The sequence below is a fragment of the Lepus europaeus genome, chromosome 9, assembly GCF_033115175.1.
Source record: "Lepus europaeus isolate LE1 chromosome 9, mLepTim1.pri, whole genome shotgun sequence".
Lineage (NCBI taxonomy): Eukaryota > Metazoa > Chordata > Mammalia > Lagomorpha > Leporidae > Lepus > Lepus europaeus.
This window is the reverse complement of record NC_084835.1, coordinates 124,821,343-124,841,726: the sequence shown is the minus strand read 5'-3', so window position 1 is coordinate 124,841,726 and position 20,384 is coordinate 124,821,343. Positions and strand designations below refer to the sequence as shown.

The 20,384-nt window shown below is 61.9% G+C and overlaps 1 protein-coding gene across 2 annotated transcripts; it reads right to left on the bottom strand.

Moving 5' to 3' along the window:
* Positions 1-5,093: 5,093 nt before the first annotated feature.
* Positions 5,094-19,829, bottom strand: SALL3 (spalt like transcription factor 3). Of its 2 annotated transcripts, XM_062200318.1 has the most exons (4): positions 19,748-19,829; positions 15,511-15,513; positions 6,522-9,952; positions 5,094-5,525 (listed from the first exon to the last, which is right to left on the bottom strand). In XM_062200318.1, exons 1-4 carry the CDS (start codon positions 19,827-19,829, stop codon positions 5,094-5,096), a joined length of 3,948 nt encoding a protein of 1,315 aa, XP_062056302.1. The 2 variants fall into 2 exon arrangements, with proteins under 2 accessions (XP_062056302.1, XP_062056303.1); XM_062200319.1 differs by lacking the exon at positions 15,511-15,513.
* Between the last annotated feature and the right edge of the window lie 555 nt (positions 19,830-20,384).

The window sequence follows — 20,384 nt, the reverse complement described above, 5'->3', positions numbered from 1 at the left end:
GTTTGGGAGGTCAACACAGCTCTTTCCTTGCTAATAAAGATCTGGTAGCTTCTTGGGTGGGATCATAGCCTGGTTCAATGTATCATCCAGCCCAAGTATCCGTAGACAGATGTCGCCTTCAGAACACAGGCCTCAGCAGGACTGGCTTCCTGAGTTACCAGAACAGTTCTGCGAGGCGCCACGCAGACGGCAGGGTCACTGCACGGCGCGCATCCCGAGCCCGCCTGCTGAGGAGGGGTACGGGGTGGGTCGGCACCTCATCGGGGACTTTCTGGCAGAATGTAACTCTGCCCCTGGAAGTCGCAAACACATGCGCAGCCAGAAAGCACCTGGACGCGTGGGGAGGGGGCGCCTGACCTTTGTGGAGAAATGGAAGGGAAAGAGGAATTCATTTTGGTGCAAAACAATGTGAAATCCACGCAGGATTTCCCCATCGGAGGCTGTGCCAGGTGCGGCGCTCTCCCAGGCCGCGGGCTGCCCTGCAGCCGGCCGGGTGCAGTCCCACGCGAGCCTCCCCGGAAAGCGAAGGCCACAGGCGCTGCTCTGCACTCCTCCCCGGAACAGCCACAGGACGAGGCTGAGAGAACAGGGGGAACGGGTGAGGCTACAGGGCAGGGGGACGGACGAGGCTACAGGCGAGTTCCCCGTTTTCACAAATAACCACACTTGGACCCTGGCGTAATCCGTTTATTCCCATGTCAACCACGCACAGCGAGCCTGACCCTTGAACCGCTCGTTCTGCACTGGACACAAGCGCGCCTGCCTCCTCCTCTCGTCCCCTCACCGCATTCGGTGACAGCCGAGTCACACACAGGCGACCCAGACACCTGTCCCAACAAGCGGTGACCCCTCCAGAGAACTCCAGGGGCGATCCAGGCCGGGGTGTACATGGGGGGGCTCCGGCTGTCACCGTCACCACGGGAGCTTTTCCACGCGCACAGGGAGCAGGCAGATGCCTGCTGTGGGCTGCAGTCCGCCACCCCCAGTCGTCTCGCCGAGCAGCAACACCGGGAAAACTCAGCGCCGTCTCAAACGGCTCTTTTCTAACAGGGAGTGCAGTAAGCGTAATATTCCAGAACTGGGTTTTATTTTACCTTGAATATATCACATGTCAATGAATTCAGTGCTTTCTAATGTTGTTTATAAAGTCAAAGCTACAAGCACACTTTTCATGGTCCAGAGATGCCTCCAGGTAGTGACTCTAGCAAGGTCATTTATCATAGATTTTTCATTTCTGTGGGAGAATGTTCTCAGGCAACCACTTGTATTTCCTGTCTATAAATAGCACCGTCGGTCTGCCTAGTGGAGTTCTACAAGGAAAGGAAAGGTGTGTATTAGTGGTAGCTTTTTTTTTTTAATAGAATTTTAGAAAAGGAAAGAATTTGAATATCATAAACTATGGCTGAGGCAGGGTACAGGTGGGCTGGGGCCCTGGCCCTCGCACGCACAGCCAGGGTGACGAGCACCGGCTCCCTCCAGCGGGCAGCCCTGGGCCCCCGGGAGAACCTGTGGACCACGCTGCCTGTCAGGAACACGCTGGAAGGAGGGCAGGAAGCGTCCTTCCTGGTGGGAGCGCTGAGAACTCGCGCCCACTACTGCTTTCCTACGTGAAGAGGGGGAGTTTAATTTTCCACCTGGAGTTAAAGAATATTTTGCCAGCCACATTTTCCCATGGTTACAAATCAGCCCCAGGCCCGCCCCCACATACCTCACGCCCGCTTTCTCAGTGGACGCCATGTCTGAGACTTCCCAAGGAATGAGCGAGCGCCGGTTCCCTCTCAGGACCCACGGGGGAAATGCGGCTGTCGGGGCTCTGGACCTCCCTGGAGACACACGGACGGGGAGGGGAGGGTGGTGGGGCCAGAGGACAGAGATCCCCACGTTGGCTGTGCTCGGTGCAGGACGCATCCGGCAAAGCCGGTTCAACGAGGCTGTGGAGCCCGGGAGCCATGCAGACAGTGTCGACGTCATCATGTCCGGTGAACTTGGAGATGCCCCCAAATCAGCAATTCTTAGGCCGTTTCTGGTTCCGTCACACACAGGCTCAGGAACCAAGTTGGTGTCAGAAAAACACATTTGCAGGGGCCGGTGCTGCTGCGTGGCAGGGAAGGCCTGCAGGGCCGGCATCCTGTATGGGCACTGGTTTGTGTCCCGGCTGCTCCACTTCCCATCCAGCTCCCTGCTGATGGCCTGGGAGAACCGGATGAAGCTCCTGGCCCCTGGCTCCAGCCTTGCCCAGTCCTGGCTCCTGCGGCCATCTGGGTCAGTCCCCAGTGCATGGAAGCTCTCTCTCTTTCAAATACATACATTTTAAAAAGAAAAAATGAACATCTTCGACAGTCAAGAGGTGAAGTCCCCTCTCCTGCCTTTTCATTTACATCCTTGAAAATGGCTGCGGTGTCATTGCTGTCTGCTTAGGTAACACTTGAGTCCACTCTCGAGTTAGCTGGTTCCTGTCCCCCGATGGCTACGCCAGCTCTGAACGCGACCCCAGGGACGGCGCGTGCTGCGGGGCGGAGACCTCCAGCCCGTCCCAGCGGAGGAAGGAGCCGCCGCGGCCTCTGGTTGTGGCTCTTAATTAAAAAAACCATTTACAGTTTCCATCTCCTCCGCATCAGCCATAGATGAAGCCCACTGTAAAATGCCCGAGCCCCCTGCTGCCCTCCCCCGGGCCGGCACCTGCCTCGCCTGTGCACTTTCTCACATGACCGAGTCTCAGGTGCGCAGGCGCCGTCTGTGCCCCCTTCCTCCATAGCCGGGCGGCTCAGGCTCAGGCGCAGACCCGCTCAGACCCTGCTGCACGCAGGCTGCCCAGGGCCCCAGGTGAGCAACGCCGCACATGCCCCTCCCATCGGAGAATCACAGAATGCGATTCAGAAATATCACGGCCTGCATGTATTCAATTCCACGACAAAACAGTCACCTAGACTGAGACACCCGTTTCCACCAGTGGGTGTGTGAAGCCGGAGATTCAATACAAAATGCTGGACCCAGGTAACATCCCCAGCTGTCCCAGGAGCCCCAGCCTCCACCAGGCTGCAGTAGGGACACGAGGTCTCTCCCAGCCAGGATCAGGGCCCGTGCAGCCCCCAGCACAGGCCGGGGTTGGTCTGGGGCGCCTGCGGGAGCTGTCTCGTTGTAACACTTTACGCTGCTCTTTTCTTACATCATATACACATCCTTGGGAGCCGAGAGAACATTCATGTGGACCGAGATACTAACCAGAGGAACGGCAAAACCACACCAGAGGGACGGGGCGACATGAGTAGCTGGGGAGAGGTGGGGGGGGGGTCAGATGAGCAGCCAGGGAGCGGTGGGGAGTAGGGAGGGACAGTGAGGGGCAGTAGGGAGTGGTAGGGAGTGGGGTGGGGGGCGGATGAGCAGCCCAGGAGTGGTGGGGAGTAGGGAGGGGCAGTGAGGGGCAGTGAGGGGCAGTAGGGAGTGGTAGGATGGAGACGAGCAGTCGGGAGCAGTGGGGGCCCTTCCTTCAGGGGTACACGGTCAGAAACCGCCATCCTCCTGCAGTGCCTGGGCTGGCGTGGCCGCGTGGGCCGGAGGCTGCTCTGCGCGTGCCTCAGAGGCGGCCCCGTTGTTGCGACGCCCTGCTGGGCACGCCGCTCCTCGCGCTGCCCCCAGCTGCCCACGCTCTCTCTGGAGCGGTTCTGCCATTGGAAGTGCCCGGCATCAGCGCCATGGGGTGGCACACACGATGCCGCCCCCGGCACCAACTCCAGGCAGGCCTCGACTCCATGCAGGCAAGGCCGCGGTCGGCGTCCGGCCGGGTGGTGCGCGACCACGAGAAAGTGTGTTTGCTCTGGTTCTGTCTGAGAAGGCAACATGAGGCCGGAATGAAGACCCCCAAGTTGAGCCTGGCATGCGCCTAGCACAGGCCCTCCAGGTCCCCGGGCAACGCCCAGTGCCTCCTGGCGGTGGAGACAGAGGCACGGGGACTCCAGGGAGACCGGGCCTACACCACATCTCCATCACTTCCTGGCTTGTGCTGACGTCACAGCCCCAGGGTGCTCATGCTCCCCAGGGGTGGTCACGGGTTCTACTTGGGGCTCATGGGAAAGTGATGTAAAAATCATCTCGAGGGACAGAGCAGCTGACAAGTGCCCTGTGAGTGGCAGATTTCTCAACTTCTGATCTCAAGACAAAGCAGGAAACTACAAGGGTTTTTTCCCCACTTTCTTGAAACCGAAGTAAATACTAGACATCTTTTTAGATTTTGAACTTACAGACAAACCTCCCTAATACACAATACTAACAGTGCAGCAGTATAAATTAAGAGTTTGCAACCACATTATACAAACATTACCTTTTTATTGTACAGCTTTGATAACGTGAAATATTTACTCACAACGGCTCATAATGTTGTGAATAATTTACGGTGATGTTTGTGACTTGTTCCCCAGTCCCTGGGCTAAGACCACACTCGAGAACAACGGTCCACATAGCAGCTACAGACATTTAAGTTAAAAAAAAAAAAAAAAAAAGGTTTGTTACTGACAGGTGCTTGCACACAAAAGGCATGCTATCTTTCCCAACGAAACTTCACAATTTCGCCTGCACTGAGATAATCCACTTATTTATAGTAAAACAAATCTTGCTTAAAAAAAAAAAATCACATAGCCAGATGTATTCTGCAGTACAAAAGCGTCATTTCAGGTTGGGGCTGTTATACCGTCAGGTACCCGCGTAATCTTAACATCATAAATACTACGGACAAAGATACTGTCGCAACACGGGGCGTTGGAAGGACCCCCGCCCCGCCTACCCCCCCGAGGGTGGAGGGCTCCCGCAGCACAGTCCCAGTCTCCAGCCCGCCAGCCGGACCCTCTTTCTGCCCTGCGGGGCTGCTAGGTTCTGGGGGGTCCGGGCTGTGCACGCTGTGCTCCTATGGCGGTTTTCCGAGCACTTCTTTGACGGAAATTTACCTACGAGCTGGCACAGCTGTCCAGCGCGGCCCAGCCCGGCCGGCCTCCCGGCCGCTGCCTTGACAGTGTTTTCTGCTACGAGGGCCCACGGCCTGCTGCTCAAATGTCAGGGTGCGGACGAGGGCGGGACGGCGGAGTGGGTCACGGCGCCTCCGGCTAGTTTATGCCAATCTCCTTGTTGTCCTCAATGAACCTCGTGAACGGGCGGCCGGCCCCCGCCTCTGAGCTCGCTTTGTCCAAACTGACAATGGGCGGGCTGCTGCCGGTGCGCGCCTTGTCCATGCCGCCGGCCATGCTGCCCAGCGGGGGGATGGCGCTCCCACCGAGACTTACTGGGAGCTGGGGGATGCCTCCGTTCTGGATCACGGAGATCTCGTTGTTCTTCATGGCCAGCCCGTTGGTGATGGCGGCAGCGTACTGGTTCCAAAAGCTGGGGTCCACGTTCATGGCTCGGGCTGCCAGGTCCTTCTGGAACATCTCCGAGAACTTGAGGGCGTCGCCGCCCAGCAGGGCCATGGGGTTTTCCACGGACAGGCGGCGGCCGCGCCTCGCGGGGGCATTGTTCCACATGTGTGTCCCCATGTGCACCTGGTGAGACACAGAGAGATGGCCCACAGGTAAGCAAGTCTGGGCGCGGGCCACGGGGGCCGCCCCAGCCCCAGCTTTGGTTTGTGGGCAACAAAACACAGGGCGCACAGAGACCCTGCGCCCCTGAGGCACAACACTGCACTCCCCCCCGACACAAAGGCCAGGGCGGTGCCCAGTCAGTTGACAGAGGTGACCTGCCAGGTGACAAACTCAGCAGCAGAATGGTTCTGGCTGCAGAGAACACCATGGGGCTCCCTGGGGAGGCCTTGTCCGCTGGCTCTCCGCCCCTACCCCACCCTGAACATCACCCTAATGCGCTTCTCTCGAACCAGGAGGCCTCGCAGCGCAGGCCTGCAGGGGCCACTGTGGCCGGCACTCAGCCGGCGCCCGAGCCCAGGTCTCCAGAGGCCGCCCCGCAAGCCTGCACTTCCCTCGGCACGCTGGGCGGCAAGCCTGCCGCCTCTTGGGGAGGTGTGCGAGGACAGCACGCTACGCAGCTGCCCACCAAGTGCCCCTGCCACGGGCTTCCAGAAGTTTCCGAGCAAGCCTCACCTTTGTATCAGGTATTGCGCAGGGGGGTCTAAAGGCGAGGTGCAGGTCAAGCCAGCCTCCCGCCGTGGGCCTGCCTGTCACGTGGCAGGTATGCGCAGGGGGGTCTAAAGGCGAGGTGCAGGTCAAGCCAGCCTCCCGCCGTGGGCCTGCCCGTCACGTGGCAGGTACGCGACCCTCACAGGCTGGGAGTCCCAGGGAGAGGGCGAGAGCCCTGTTCCTCTCCCTGACAGGCAACGGGGACACGTGCCTCGTACGTGTGCACCTGCACACACATGCACGAGGGCCACACATACAACACACGCACAGAGCACACTGCCGGCACGTGCATCGCGTGCATGGCAGCCATCATGGCACGCGACACACGCACCCTGACGTCTCGTCCCTGCCACTGTGCGCACAGCCTGCGTGAGGAGCCGCGGTGGCTGGAGAGCGCCGCCCTCTTACCTTGAGGTTGCCCTTGGTGGTGAAGGCCCTGCCACAGATGGTGCAGCCGAACGGCTTCTCGCCGGTGTGGGTGCGCTCGTGGATCTGCAGGGCGCTGGCCGAGGAGAAGGTCTTCCCGCACGACTGGCAGTTGTGCTGCTTGGGCGTCCGGCGTGGCGGGGGGGCCAGCATGGGCGCCAGGCCCGGGCTCATCACGGCCTGGGGCCCGCTGGGGACCTGCACCGCGGCCGGCAGCGGCGGGCCCTCACCTAGCGGGACGGCCTTGCCGTGGCCGTTGACCTCCATTTTGACCATGGCGGGTGTGGCGCTGGCGACCAGGCCGGGACCTAGAGCAAAGTTGGGGTCAAAGGCCTGCGCAGGCAGCTCGCGCAGCCTGTGCGTCAGCAAGTGCTGCTTCAGGTTCCCCAGCGTGGAGCACCCGCGCCTGCAGAGCGCGCAGACGAACGGGCGCTCCTTCGTGTGGCTGCGCCGGTGGATCTCCAACGCACTGTTGCAAGCAAAGGGCTTGCCGCAGATCCCGCACGCGGCGCCTGCACACTTACCCCGCTCGCGGTTCAGGAACAGCAGGCCGAAGGGGGGCTCCTCCTTGATGGGCGGCCGGCCCGGGTGGCCCGTCAGGTCCAGGGCGCCGCCGTTCCCGGGGCCCGATGGCGGCGGTGGCGGCGGAGGCGGCGGGCTGTCTGGCCGCTCCGTCTTGAGCGGGATGTCCGGCGGCTCCTCCTGGCTGCCCAGGCCTGGGGATTTGGAGCAGAAGCTCTCGCCGTTGCTGTTGGCCGGGGACAGCGCCTGAGAGGACTCGGACTCGGACGGGGCCGGGCTGCCTGCGCTGCGGCTCTCCAGGTCGCCCACGGCCGACGAGGAGTCGTTGCTCAGGCGGTCGCTCTCCCCGGAGCCGTTCTCCACGGCCTTCAGGCCGGGCAGCGGCGGGCAGCTCATGACCGAGTCGATCATCTTCATCTGATTCTCCAGGGCGGCGATGCTGGAGATGACGGAGGGCGGCGAGGGCGGGCAGGAGCCCGCGAAGGCCAGCAGCGGCCTGGCCGCGTCCTTCAGCTCGGCGTCCTCCTCCATGGAGGTGTCGTCCAGGTCGTCGTCGCAGCCGCTCAGCGCCTCGGCGCCCCGCTCGCCGGCGTCCATGGCGTCGGCGAGGCCGTCGGGCGGCGGCGTGTTGGGGATCTGCCCGCCCATGTGCATGCGGATGTGCTGCTGCAGCACCACGGCGTTGGTGAACTTCTTCTGGCAGATGGGGCAGGAGTGCTGCACCCGCAGCGGCGGCTTGGCCCGGTGCACCCCGAAGTGCGTCTTGAGGTTGCCCTTGGTGGTGAAGGCGCGGCCGCAGATCTTGCACTTGAAGGGCCGCTCGCCCGTGTGCGTCCGGTAGTGCATCTTCAGGGCGCTCTGGCAGCTCAGCACGCGGTGGCAGATGACGCACTGGTTGGGGTCGGTCATCTTCTTGTCGATGTTCTCCACCAGCTGCTGCAGCTTCGAGGTCTCGGACGTTTGCATAGAGTCGAGCAGGCCTCCGAAAGGGAACTGCGCCTTGAACGGGTCGGAGACGCCCGGGAGGCCGGGGCTGCCCAGGCTGGCGGCCGCGCCGTCTGCGCCCGCCGCGGAGGGGGACGCGGCCGCGGGGTCCCCGGCCCTGGCGCTGGCGCAGGGCAGGCCCAGGCTGGCAGGCTCGCTCTTGCTCAGGGACGCCCCGCTGAGGAGCGGCTGCGGGGACTCGGCGGCCACCACCGCCGCCGCCGTCCCGGGGACGCCCGGCTCAGGGTGGCTCGGCCCCGGGGACAGAGAGGTGCATTCGCTGGGGGCGGGGGAGGGCCTCTGCGGGGAGCGGCTGCCGGGGGTGACGCTGGGGGACTCGGCGTAGCCGTGGGTGCCGGGGACCGTGGGCGGGAGCTGCAGCCCCACGGACGTGGGCACCGTGGGCAGCACGGGCTTGCTGTCCAGCCAGGTGGTCACGGGCTTCTCGGGGGGCAGCGACATGCCGTAGGGGATGCCCGAGCAGGTGGGCACGTTGTCGAGGTACTCGGGCACGGGGTAGGGGTTCATCTGGATGTGCGGGTACTTCTCCTTGTGCCGCTGGAAGTGCACCTTCAGGTTCCCTTTGGTGGAGAAGCGGTTCCCGCAGATGTTGCACTTGAACGGCCGCTCGCCCGTGTGGGAGCGCAGGTGGATCTGCAGCGCGCTGTCGCTGCCGAAGACCTTGGCGCAGAACCTGCACTTGTGCTTGAAGAAGGGGTCCTCGGCGCTGGCCTTGGGCTCGAACACGGACACGTTGGGCGGCTTGCCCTTGCGGTGCTTCATGAGGGCCGCCAGCGGGTCCAGGGCGTTGGCGGTGGCCGCGATGCTGACCAGCGGGTTGGGGAAGATGACGCTGCCGGAGGAGGTGTGAGGTAGAAGCGCGCTTGGCAGCGAGGCCGTACCCGCCAGGGGCGCGGGGCCCAGGGCCGGCGGTGTGCAGGCATTCTGTGGCTGCGAGGCGCTGGCCGCCGTGCTGGACACCGGGGTGGGCGTGGCCGAGGCGGGCGCAGGCCCGGAGGCCGAGGGCCCGACCGGCTCGGTGGGCGCCCCGGAGCCAGCGGCCGCACACGCGGGCTGCGGCAGGTGCGCGGCGGCCTCGAGGGCCGAGGGCGGAGCAGCGGGCGCGGGGCCTACAGCGGCCGCCAGCTGCAGGCCCGGGGGCGCCGCCAGCCCTGGCAGCGGGCCAGGCGCCGGTGCTGCCGTGGGGGCGCCCTGAGCCGCCGTGGGGTTCAGCGCGGGCCGCGGGGGCTGGCGGTGCATCAGGGCCACCTGGCTGCGGATCTGCTCGATGAGCTGCAGCTGGTGGATCTGCTGTTGCTGCAGGGCCACGAGCTGCTCCAGGATCATGGGGATGGCCACGGCGCCCACGCCCGCGCCCGCGCCCGCGCCGCCGCCGGCCGTGCGCGCGCCCTGCGAGAACTGCGCCACGGCCACCTTGGTGCTCAGCAGCGTCTCTAGGGTCACGTTGGTGTTGGGGAAGCCGTAAGCGGCGGCGGGGGCCGGCTCGGGGGCCGGCGGCAGGGGCGCCTTGGGGGCGTCCCCCGAGGGCGCGGCGTCCATGGGCTCATCGCCGTCCTCCGCGGCCGCAGCCTTCACGTCGGCGCCGTCCGCGCCCTCGGCGGCCACCTCGTCGGCGGCCTCGCTGTCGCTGCGGTCTCCGGGCGAGCTGGCGGGCGAGGGCGCGGGGCCGTCGGCGGCGGGCGGCGCGGGCGCGTCCCCGGGCACGATGAGCACGGGCGGGCTGCGGGTGCAGGCCTTCCTGTGCGCCAGGAAGTCGGCCCACTGGAAGAAGGCGGCGCAGCACTTGGCGCACACGTTGCTGTCCTCGCCGCCGCCGCCGCCACCGCCGCCGCCGCCGCCGCGGCTCTCGGTCCCACTGTCCGCGCCCTCGGCGCCGTCCCCCGCGGCTGCAAAAGGAGAGACTGCGTCAGTGCCCGTCTGCCTCCCGCAAAGCCTCCCGCACGGCCCTGCTTCTCTCAGCGCCCTGGATGGGACCTCGAGGCCGACTGAGAAATGCCACAAAGCCACGGCTTGCAGATGGCGCCATAGCATCTGCGGCCACCCTGCCGGACTCCGTACTGTGCCGCCGGCCCTGGGCCAGCCCTCGCCCAGCCGCGCCGTCTGGGAGGCATTGAGCACGTGCGGCAAACTTGAGCCGAAGGCTCTCTTCAAACACAGCACAGAACCCAGCGCGCCTCACCCCCTGCTCAGGAAAGCAGCCTTGGGCGCTCGGAGCAGGATCAACCGGGCAGCCTCCGGCCTCCGCCCGGGGGGTAGGCTGTGCCAAGGGAACAGCAGTGTGGCCTTGGGCTTAAAATGAATCACGTTTAATAAATGAATTGGCTCCGTCAGATGCAATATTTCTTGGCAAAAAGAACTAAAATTACACGCTATTGTTTTTAGCCAATCGAGTTCAGCGGTTTGTTAGCAAACTAGAAATTAAACATTTAAAGTTCATTTATGTTGACACGTTTAACATGAGAACTGTTGCAGTCAGACACACTTTCTGTACCTGTTTTCACCCGTTCTCATAGAGAGATGCAGCAAATTCCATGGGGTGGGGGTGAAGGGGCGGACAGCCTTCCGATTGGGTGCCCCTGCCCCTGCCTCTGCCCCCACACCTGCTCCCAAATGAGCCACACCTGATTAGATAAAGGCAACGCACAGCAACACCTCGAGCCCCAGTTTCTGGGCTGCTGGGGTGAAGAGCAGTGCCCACACCACTCTGGTATCCCAGGAGCCTCTGCCCCTGCTGGGTACCGCCGACTCAGGTGCTGGAGTGACAGCACCGAGTCAGTTCAAACAGGAGCGAGCGACAGCTGGAAATCAGCACTCTGGTGCAGGTGCGTGGCCGAGGGTGAGAATCAAGCCGCCTCACCCACATCCCCATCACCGCCCCGTTGTCACAGTGGCGGACGGCTTTTCTCTGGGGCTCTGAGGAAGCCACTGGGCACTGGGTTCAGTGGAGATGTGTGATTTCCTGTGAAGGCACCAGCGTCTCCCTACTGGAAAAGAACAGAGGGATTCTGGGGCCAGGCTGCTGCTGCCCTGAGGATGTCACCAGTGACTGACACGTGCCATGCCTTCCGTGGTCAGCAGTACTGTTAGCGCTCCCTTCCCCGGCTGCGGCCCTGGAAGGGGAGAGCTGTCAGCTTGCAGCCGGAGTTGGCCGCGAAGGCCCAGGCTGGGGCCAGCGGTCTGAGGCCTGGGTGGAAGGCGGGCGGCAGGGCGCTGACCGGGAGCAAGGGCACCGCTGCTTTAGACTCAGACGGGCGCGCTAACAAAATAAACTAGCAGAGCCCTGCAGGCTGCCCCCTGCGCCGAGTTCATCGTAAAGCCGCTAAGGGCACGGAACAGGGCACAGACCAAAAACAAAGCCCGTGCAAAAACCAGAGCCTAAACCTTCATGCAGACAGTGAGTGACCGCTGAGAACGCAGGGCTCCGGCGTGGCCACGCTCTGCCACGGAGGGATGCTCTCCGGCCTCCACACCGAGCAGTCCCCAAGCGCCACGAGAAGGCTCCTGTGCGTTAAGGAGTCGACGCATGCACGAGCCACCGCTGCGGCCCCCAAGGAGAGTGTGAAGAGGCGTCCTCCGCCGGTTCCCAGAGTGGCTTTTAAAAAGCATGTTTTCAGTGCCATTTTGAAGGAGGACACCCTGACAAATACTGCCAATGTCCCGAGTCTCCACACAGAGGAAAGCACAGCCTGTGTGGTACACAGAATCATTTACTCGCATGTAACCGTAAATTCTTACAGCGCATTAAGAGAATGCCGTTCGTTGCATGGAGGGCGCGTAGGGCCAGCGCCCTGGGAAGGCTGGCTCCTGGGTCACCGTGGGCGGGGCGCTGGCCAGAGCAGACCGCCGGTTCTCACGGCGCCTTTCCCAGGTTCTCTGTGCCGCACAGACAGGCTGCTCTGTCTTCCCAGAGGCCCGGACCCAAACACACTGGTTCCCATGGACGTTAAAGGGTTACATTTCCCATCCCCTTGTTCGGTCCTAGGGATTTTTATTTTTACAAATGCATTTATTGGGAAGGCCCTCCCACAGGTAATCTCATTTGTTCCCATCGGTGGGTTTTCTAGGTCATAACTGGTTCTCACTTTGCCTAGAAGACTTAGGTACTTGCTGCTGAATAATAAAAATCATTTTGTTTGATGCGACCATGAGTGACAATCACCTCAACTCAGGGGAGGTGATCTTGTCCACCTGCAGTCCTCTTGCATGCACGCTCCGCCAAAGCAAAGGAGGAAATTCTGCAAGGAAGGTTCCGTTCCCACCACCGGACTCTTCCGGTCCGCGGTGCGGACGAACTTGGGAGACAAGCGTTGGGTTCCGTAAGCAAAGCTTCATAATCAGACTTTTGACGGAAGCAAGTCTCGGGAACTGTTCAATACAGTCCATATTTCCAAACACAAACTAGAACCAGCGCCCCGCGTCTGCTGCCACTGGGTTTCTGCACAACGCCAATACCACGTCCACGATCGATCCCCGCCACCGTGGCCTCGCAAGGTCAGAATGTCACAAGCAGCCCCAAGTCACACAGCAGCACAACTCCGCCAGACAGACTGGAAACGCGGCGAACACAGCATCTCACAGGCGGAGCGGAGAACCGAGAACTCCGCCCGGCCATGAGGACGAGCACCGTGGAACCAACCGCCCGGCGGCCAGTCTCCACGCTGCCGTCGGCGCGGCCGACACCACGCTGGACTTCATGCCTTCCGCGACTCGGAGAAGGGACCGCACCCCCGCTGGACCCGGCTTCATGGGGCTCTGGATGCCTTCCACACCAGGAAGCCCCCCACCCCCGGAGCCTCCGCATTTTGTCACACGGCCTGCCGGGCCCTTTAATCCTGCCATCTTGGAAGCCAATATTGTGTGGGATTCAAAAGATCCAACCATCTGTTCATTAAACTGAGGGACCAGCTCAAAACCTGAGCTACCACACCCAGTCCAAGACAAAGCCAGTCTGGGGAGAGGCACCCCAAGGACACGAGCAAGTTCGGGAAATGTCTTTCTAATGTGGTTCTCATCTTCCCTCAGGTTCTGCGGGAGAATCAGAGCACCGCAAACACCGTCATTAAGCCAGGGTAATTCTTTTTTTGTGCACTGACTATTCAACAACGGAGCTATCTGAACCTGTAAATAAAAAATAGGCCAGGGCTTGGGGAGGAATCTTAGCACCCATGAGGTTACATTAGAACAAGACGAGAAATGTGCCAACCAATGCCCCAGGTGACGGTGCTCAGCACCCACGCCGCCCTCCTGGTCTCCCCCAGAGCGGGCCCCGTGTGTGCCGCGCTCGGCAGGAGCCCACGCGCGCTATGCTGTCCTGGTGGCCACCTGCACTGCAGAGGCTAACGCACTATTTCTGCTTAATCTGCAGCGACTCCAGATCTGTGGTTTGTTCTTGGGATTCTCAGGGCTCCTGACCCCACCGGTGCGCACAGCTCCCGAGCGAGGGCTCTGTGGGCTGGGGCTGGGGGCGGGGGCGAGGTGCCGAGGCCTCCTGAGGAAGGGGCGGCTCTCAGAAACACTGTCTGTGGGCTCAGGCTGCTGGGGAAAACACTCCCGTCCTCCCAGGGGAGGCTCTCCCGCCCTGGGACCCTGGCCTGTGAGCTCAGCTCCCGGGGGGGGGGGGGGGGGCGGGCTGACGGGTACACCTGTCCTCCACAGCAATGCCCGACGTGACGGGGACAGGCAGTGCTTCCAGCCACGGTGATCTCGGCACAGCCACAGACACACGGGGTCCTGGCCATGGCCTCTCCTCCTTCTCTTCCAGGAGCCTTGCAGGGAAGCCGCCGAGTCACAGGGACATCGCAAGGCGGGAGTCCTCTGACTGCGCTCCCCCCTCAGAGCTCCTTCGGCTTCACTTTCCTTGCTAATCTTTAATTCATGGCAACTGACACAAGAGGGGAACCTTGTTTCCAGGCGATGGGGCCGGTTAACTTCTCCACCTGATCAGGAACTCGGCGCCACGTGGGTCTTTGGGAAAGGAACGCCGGCTTCCTCTTTCGCCTTTCCGGCTCTCAAAAATCTAGGGAGCATTTTTAAGTTTTGCTAGATCCTTAGGAGACACTTTTTTTCTTGCAAATTAATTCTTTTTAACTCCTTATGATAGCTCTGAATCCCATAAAGAAAGATGAATTATCACATACTGAGCCCAAGCTGTGAAGCAGGAGGAGACAAATAGAGACCCCTACTGTGTTTAACAATGTAGAAGAAATTCCAGACGCAATAGAAAAATTTTCTGTCCCTGTCCCCAGCCCTCGGAGCCTGTGTGGAGCGAGCTGAACGGTGGAGGGCACTCTTGCCATGCTCAGCGGAGCGCCGGCCCCCACATCCTCCCTCTCCTCTCCTCTCCTCAGTGGTCCACATCTCAAATTTGTTAAGTCAGGACCACCTGTGGCACAGGCACCGACTGTCTTCTGTTTAAAACATTTGCAGCCTTTAATCTGTGGGTGAAGTGTGGAGGGGGAGGGGGGCACTGTTTCCTTTATGGGCATATGCGGGTGGGGCGGGGGCAGGGGCGGCTCGGCTAAGCTTTGCTGTCCGCCCTCCCAGGCACCCCCGCAAGAGGATGTGGGGCCGTGCCCTCTCCGACCCCAGCGGCTGCGGCCACGCTCACACGGACGGAGCACACACGCGTCCCCATCCGCACCTCACGAGAGCCATGTAGACCGTACCCGGTCAGCCGAGTTCTGGGAAATTCGGCAGCAGTGGAAGAAGGTTTTGCAGTCACTTTTGGTTAAGCTGTGATGGTTTAAATTCAGAGGACACGGGGTGCAGAGATGTGACATGTGAAATTAAATGTTGTTTTGTGACTGGCTGTTCTTCAAATCCACTATGCACAGAAATAAATACCTAAGCAAAACCACATAGACACGCAAAGGCCTGTGTGCACCACGCAGTGCCCAGACACAGGCCGGCCAGAAGCAAGGCTCACGCGGGGTCGGCTGGCCAGGCCACTTCCAGCAGCCGCCATGGCTTCACGGCAGGCACTGCTTCATTTCTATGGGCGAAGTTTGCACACAGGCAAACACCGTGCTGCCACTGCTCTGGGTCACGGGGGCCAGTGACTGTGCGGAAACAGCACAGCAAAGGTCACCCCAGAAGACTGGGAATGCCGACGAACTGCGACAAGGTGCCAGCACCTGCAGGGTTAATTACACGGGTCAAGCCGCAGTGAGGCCAGAGCGGCTCTCTCAGCCCCTTCGACAGCACTATCCACACTGCTGCCAGCCTCCAAAGGCCTCTGATCAGCTGGGCGGCCCCGCACAGTCTGTGGCTAACCTCGCAGAGCGGTCCGGCGGCCCAGGTCAGCGCCGAGGCGCGACCACACTCGGAGCTTGACATCCCGCGGCCGCCGCTGGCAGGACTGAGCGCGGGAGGTCAGGTCAGCAAGGCTGGCCCGAGCCTCGGAACCACCCACCTTCAGGGAGAGCCGGCCGGAAGCTGGCAACACTACCTCTTCAGAGTCAGACAAAAAGGCTTTCTGTGCCACACCGAGCCTGCCTGGCGGCCCGCACTCACTGCCGCCATGGCGCCCGCGGATGGACGCGGAGAACGCCTCCCTTTAATTCATTAAAGCAAAACAGTCTGAATGTCCAAGGAGAGGCCACTCCATTCTGTGATGGCAGCGACGGTCTCTCTCCTCTGCCAGGAAATCGCATCTTGATTTAGCTACGTCTGGGTTCATAAACGTGATGAATTCCAGGAGAAGAACCTAAGCTCGAACTTCCCAAAAAGTTTATTTCAGGTGATAGCAAAGCCTCCAGTTTTACGTAGTTTTTTACCTCTGTTTGATTCCGTATGAAACGTGTGACAACTTAACACTGGCCCCAGCTGCAGAACCACGAGATTCAAAGAGCCCCCGACTTCATCCTGGCAACCAGTCAAGAACTCACGGAGGAAAAATCAAAAGCGAGCAAGGACGAAAACATCCCTGCCATCACACTGCTTCCTGCGATCATTCTGCGGCACGGAAAGACGCTTCCTAACCTCATTAGCAGTTAAAAGGGCCCTTGCCTGGCTCCCAGGAAAGCCGGGGCAATATTTACATGTAAGTGCTGGGTTCCCACACGGACAGCTGCAGAGACGCCGCTGCTCCGTGGGCACCTACGCTGAGGCGCACGCTCTCCAGCTACCTGGAGGTGCAGGGAAAGCTGCTTACGGATCGCAGCTGAACATGAAATCCGACCCACTTCTGCCTGCCTTGGCCATCATCTTGTATACAAAAAAGACTCCGCTTGCTAAGTAGTTCCTGCTGTTAATGCCATGCCTTCTTCTGGCTCTGAGCACATCTCAAAATGCTGGATTATCCACGTGCTGCGGAAGTTTAAAACGTACATAAAAATCCCCTAACTCTGTTACATAATCAGCTCTCTCTAAGGTGGGGAAGAACTGGCACGCCGTTTTGTTGAGCACGGAGGTGCATTTTTAAGTAGCTTGAGTTTTTAAATATTATTTTAGAAAGGACGTTTGCAAGTTCTTTTTTCCTCCCCCCACCCTGCCCCCACGACTTACTCTTTACCTTTCTCGTTCCCCAGAAAACAATGTGCCTGTGAGAGCTGGAAAGTGGCTCCTTGCATTGTTCCCTTTGGTATGCTGAATTGCCAATGTGTGTAGAGCAGTGAGGGCAAACCATGCATAGACAGATAAAAGCAGCAGCCCTCTTCTCCAGCACGGGTGGCCTCCTTCCCCTTCATTTAAACACAGTCTGCGAATTCCACTGGTAAATTCCTCAATCGCACGCTCACCACGTTGAAAAGGATTTTTTAAAGATAGCCAAGTACTGTAAACTGGCAGAAAATAAAACTCTTTGATGCAGTTCGTGCCAACAAAATCTAGGATGGCAAATTGCTTTAAATCATAATATGCTTTTGTTTTTCTCCAGAGGCACAGTTTCTTTCTAAGAACAGGGCAGCTTGCTCAAACGGGAGTCTATCTGCTGGGGGAGAGCAACGCATCCCCCAGTTCTCAGCGGGGCTGTGAAACACTGCACTCTCACCGGAAGTTTTAATTAATTTTTTTCCCTCTGGAAAAAAATATTCAGCTGGCTCCAAGGATTTCATCACTGGGGGCACACATTTAAGTGAATCCCAAAAACTGTATCACATTTACTGCGAAGATTAAGAATGAAATAACCTGCGAATAATTTTAAAAGACAGTTTCTGTGGGGGAAACCTTGAAGTACATGTTTACCAGGAGGATAACTTCAGAACTTCCCGTGAATCACCGGTGATAGGTCTGGATGGCCCTCAAGCTAGCTGTGTCCAGCACCTTCCCATCGCGAGCCTGCAACAGAAACAGGTCGCGTGCTTTCTGAAGGGCAGGCTTCCTTCCGTGAACTGGCGGGGTGTGCGCCTCTGCCCCCCAAGAGCTGGCCGCCTGGCTTCCCGTGTGCGTTCACAGGGTGTCTCCCACAGCCGGCGACCTGCTGCTCCGGGTGAGGCCAGGCAGGATTTGCTCCGCCTCTGGAGCAGGGTGCGCTAACTTCGCTCACTTCCAGCTGGCTTCCTGGGGGAGCCGCTGATTCCCACCGCACTTCACAAAATAACAACTTTGGGGCAGAGGGCACTGCTGCTGGGCTGATTTCGTGGCCACTACCATCCGTCCTGCAAGAACGCGTGCTCAGGGGGTCTGGTGAGCTGAGAGTCAGGACCAGCCCCAGGCACGCAGCCCACCCCGACTCAACAGAAGCAGAGCCTCCAGTCGCCAAACCAGAAAGAACTTGGAATCGCGGCTCCACCAGCCCGCCCTGGACACAAGCCCACAGCCGAGCTGCACGCGGGGCTGGGCCTGGCCTGTTGCAAGACACCATCAGCAACTGAGGCAGAGTCCCGAGAAACACAGCTTGACAAAAACTTGGCTCCCCCAACGAGGAGCAATAAATAAATAACTAAACAACATGCCCGTGCCGCGCCGCGCCGCAAACCCGAGCAGCGAGCAGGGGCCTCCCCGGCGCGGCGCGCGCAGGTGAACTCGGCCCGCCCGGGCCGCGCGTCCTCCGCCTGCGCGCGGCTCGCACTCCTGGGCTGCGGTCCACAAGGAGCCGCGAGCCTCGCCCGCCCGCCCGCCCGCCAGGAGATACGGGGGTCTGCGCTATTAATTAAAATATGTGCTAATAGGAGGAGGCATCGCACATTCGATCGCGACCCCACAAAGCCGAGAAGTATTTACATTGTTGCTTTTTGGGGCGGCTGTGAAAGCCGATTTTCAGCCATTCAGGAGCCACAATAACGCAGCTTTAAAATTCCTCGCTGGGATGCAATGTCCCTCTTTTGAAGGGGAGACTGTCTTTCTCATTCGGCAGAAATAAATCCATTCATTTGATCGTGTAGTCATTGAGGGCGATACAAAACAAACCAAGTGTGAGAAATTCTGTGTGATGAAGTAAACAAAACAGAAAAAATCCATTTCCATGACAAAAAGGCTCTTTCTGGTAGTCCGCCCACCATATGCAAGCGCTGCTTTTCAGCGCGCCCGCGGCCGGCCTCGGCCGCGCCGGCCCCGCGACCCCGCGGCCCGCGAGCCTCCGCCCGCCGGAGCCCGGGCGCGGGCGCGACCCCGCGCCGCCACCGCACGAGCCCGCAACTTTCGCTTTCGCAGGGCCCGACTCCCCGCGGGACAAAGACCCGGGCGGGCCTGGGAACAACTTGCGGGGGCTCCGACCCCGCGACCCGGCCATTGTTTCTAGGGACCGCGTCGCTCGCTCCCCTTCCCCGCGCACCCCGCGGGCGCTGCACGCTTGGAGGGGGGCGCTCGGCCACAGCCGCCCCCTCCCCAGCCCTGCGGGTCCGACTTGCGCCTTCCCCTGCGTGTCCGACGTGTGCGGGAGTCGCTACGAGCGAAACCACGGCCTGGGAGCCGCCGGCGCCCGATTTCGGTGCATCTGGGAAGGCAGGCGAGACTGAGATACAACCTTGGAACCCGCTAAAAAAAAACAAAAACAAAAACAAAACTAAACAAAAACAAACAGGCGAACGGGAGGGCCGCACTGCGCGGCGGGGCCGGCCTCGGCGGACCTCTCCAGTCGGCCACGAGGCGAAGGCCAAGGCACGCTGCGTTCCGCCCGCGGAGGATCTGTCACCGCGGCGCGTGGCACGCGGGTCCCCCGGGCGCCCTGCCGGCCGCACGATGGACCTGGGCTCCGGGGTCGAGAGGCCGCGCAGGCCCCGGGCCGGCTCCGGCCGTGCACCGCCCGGGGCGCCAGGGCGCGCGGCGCTGAACAAAGCTTGGCAGGCGGCAGCGTCCGGCCCGCGCACGGCGGAAGGCGAGCCCGGGATGCGTCCCCCGGTGCTGCGCCTCCCCGGGGCGGGGAGGAGGGGGGCGCCCGGCCCTCAGCCCGGCCAGGGTGCGCCAGCGTCCTGGGGGCTCCACGGTCCAGCCCCGCGTCAGGGCGCAGGGGCCCGGGGCGACACGGGGACGGCCGCTCGGACCCTCCACCCCGGCCCGCGGGCTCCAAGCGGTCCCCACGCCCGCGCTCAGCTCCCCAACTCCGAGGAGCCGAGCAAGTTTACTTAGCCCGAACTCTTCCCGCGGCCGCGCGCGCTCGGCAGCGGACCCAGGTCCCTGAGGCCGCCTGGCCCGGGCCCCGCGCGGCGCGGGCACCTGGGAACTTTCTCCCACGCGGCGACGCGCGCAGCCGCTCCCGCGCCCCCCACCCCGCCCCCAGCCCGGATGGGCGCCCCGGGCCTCACCGTGCTCCGGAGCCCCGTCCGGCAGCGGCAGCTCCTCGTCCGACTTGAGGTGCTGGGGCTTGGCCTGCTTGCGCCGAGACATGCTGCTAGCGGCGCTCGGACCGCGCGCGGGGCAGCGGCATCAGCGGGGACGGCGCGGGGCGGGCGCGGGGCGGCCGGGCGGGCGCGGGGCGCGGGGCGCGGGGCGGCGGCGGCTGCGCGGGCCGCGCATGGGGCTGAGCAATTAGGCTGGTGAATAATGCATGGCCATTAGCCGAGGGCCTCGCCGATTGGCCGGCCTCCAGCGGACTCGGGCGGCCTATGCAAATGAGGCCGCGCTCGCAATTAGCGGCCGCGCCGGCAAGGAGGGGCCGCGGCGCCTGCGGGACCCGGGCGCGCGCTGCCCGGCGCCGCGTCACATCGCGGGCCCCGCAGCCCGCGCCCCGGCGCCGCGCGGCTCGGCAGCCCAGGTGCGGCTCCGGCGGGCGCGGCTGCGGCGCGGGGCCGCCCCTCCGCAGGGCGCAGGCAGCAAACTTTGGCGGCGTCCGCGCGGCGCCGTCTCCGCCGGCGCGCGGGGCTCGCCCCTTTATAGAGCGTCTGCGCCGCCGCCCGCGCCCCGCGCCGCCCCCCCGCCGCCGCCGCCGCCGCCGCCGCCGGC

Excerpts from the sequence above, each read along its gene's own strand:
- SALL3 (XM_062200318.1), bottom strand. The coding sequence starts at position 19,829 with ATGTCTCGGCGCAAGCAGGCCAAGCCCCAGCACCTCAAGTCGGACGAG. Across the intron at positions 5,526-6,521 it reads CCACCAAGGGCAACCTCAAG|GTGCACATGGGGACACACAT; the intron begins GTAAGAGGGCGG and ends GTGTCTCACCAG.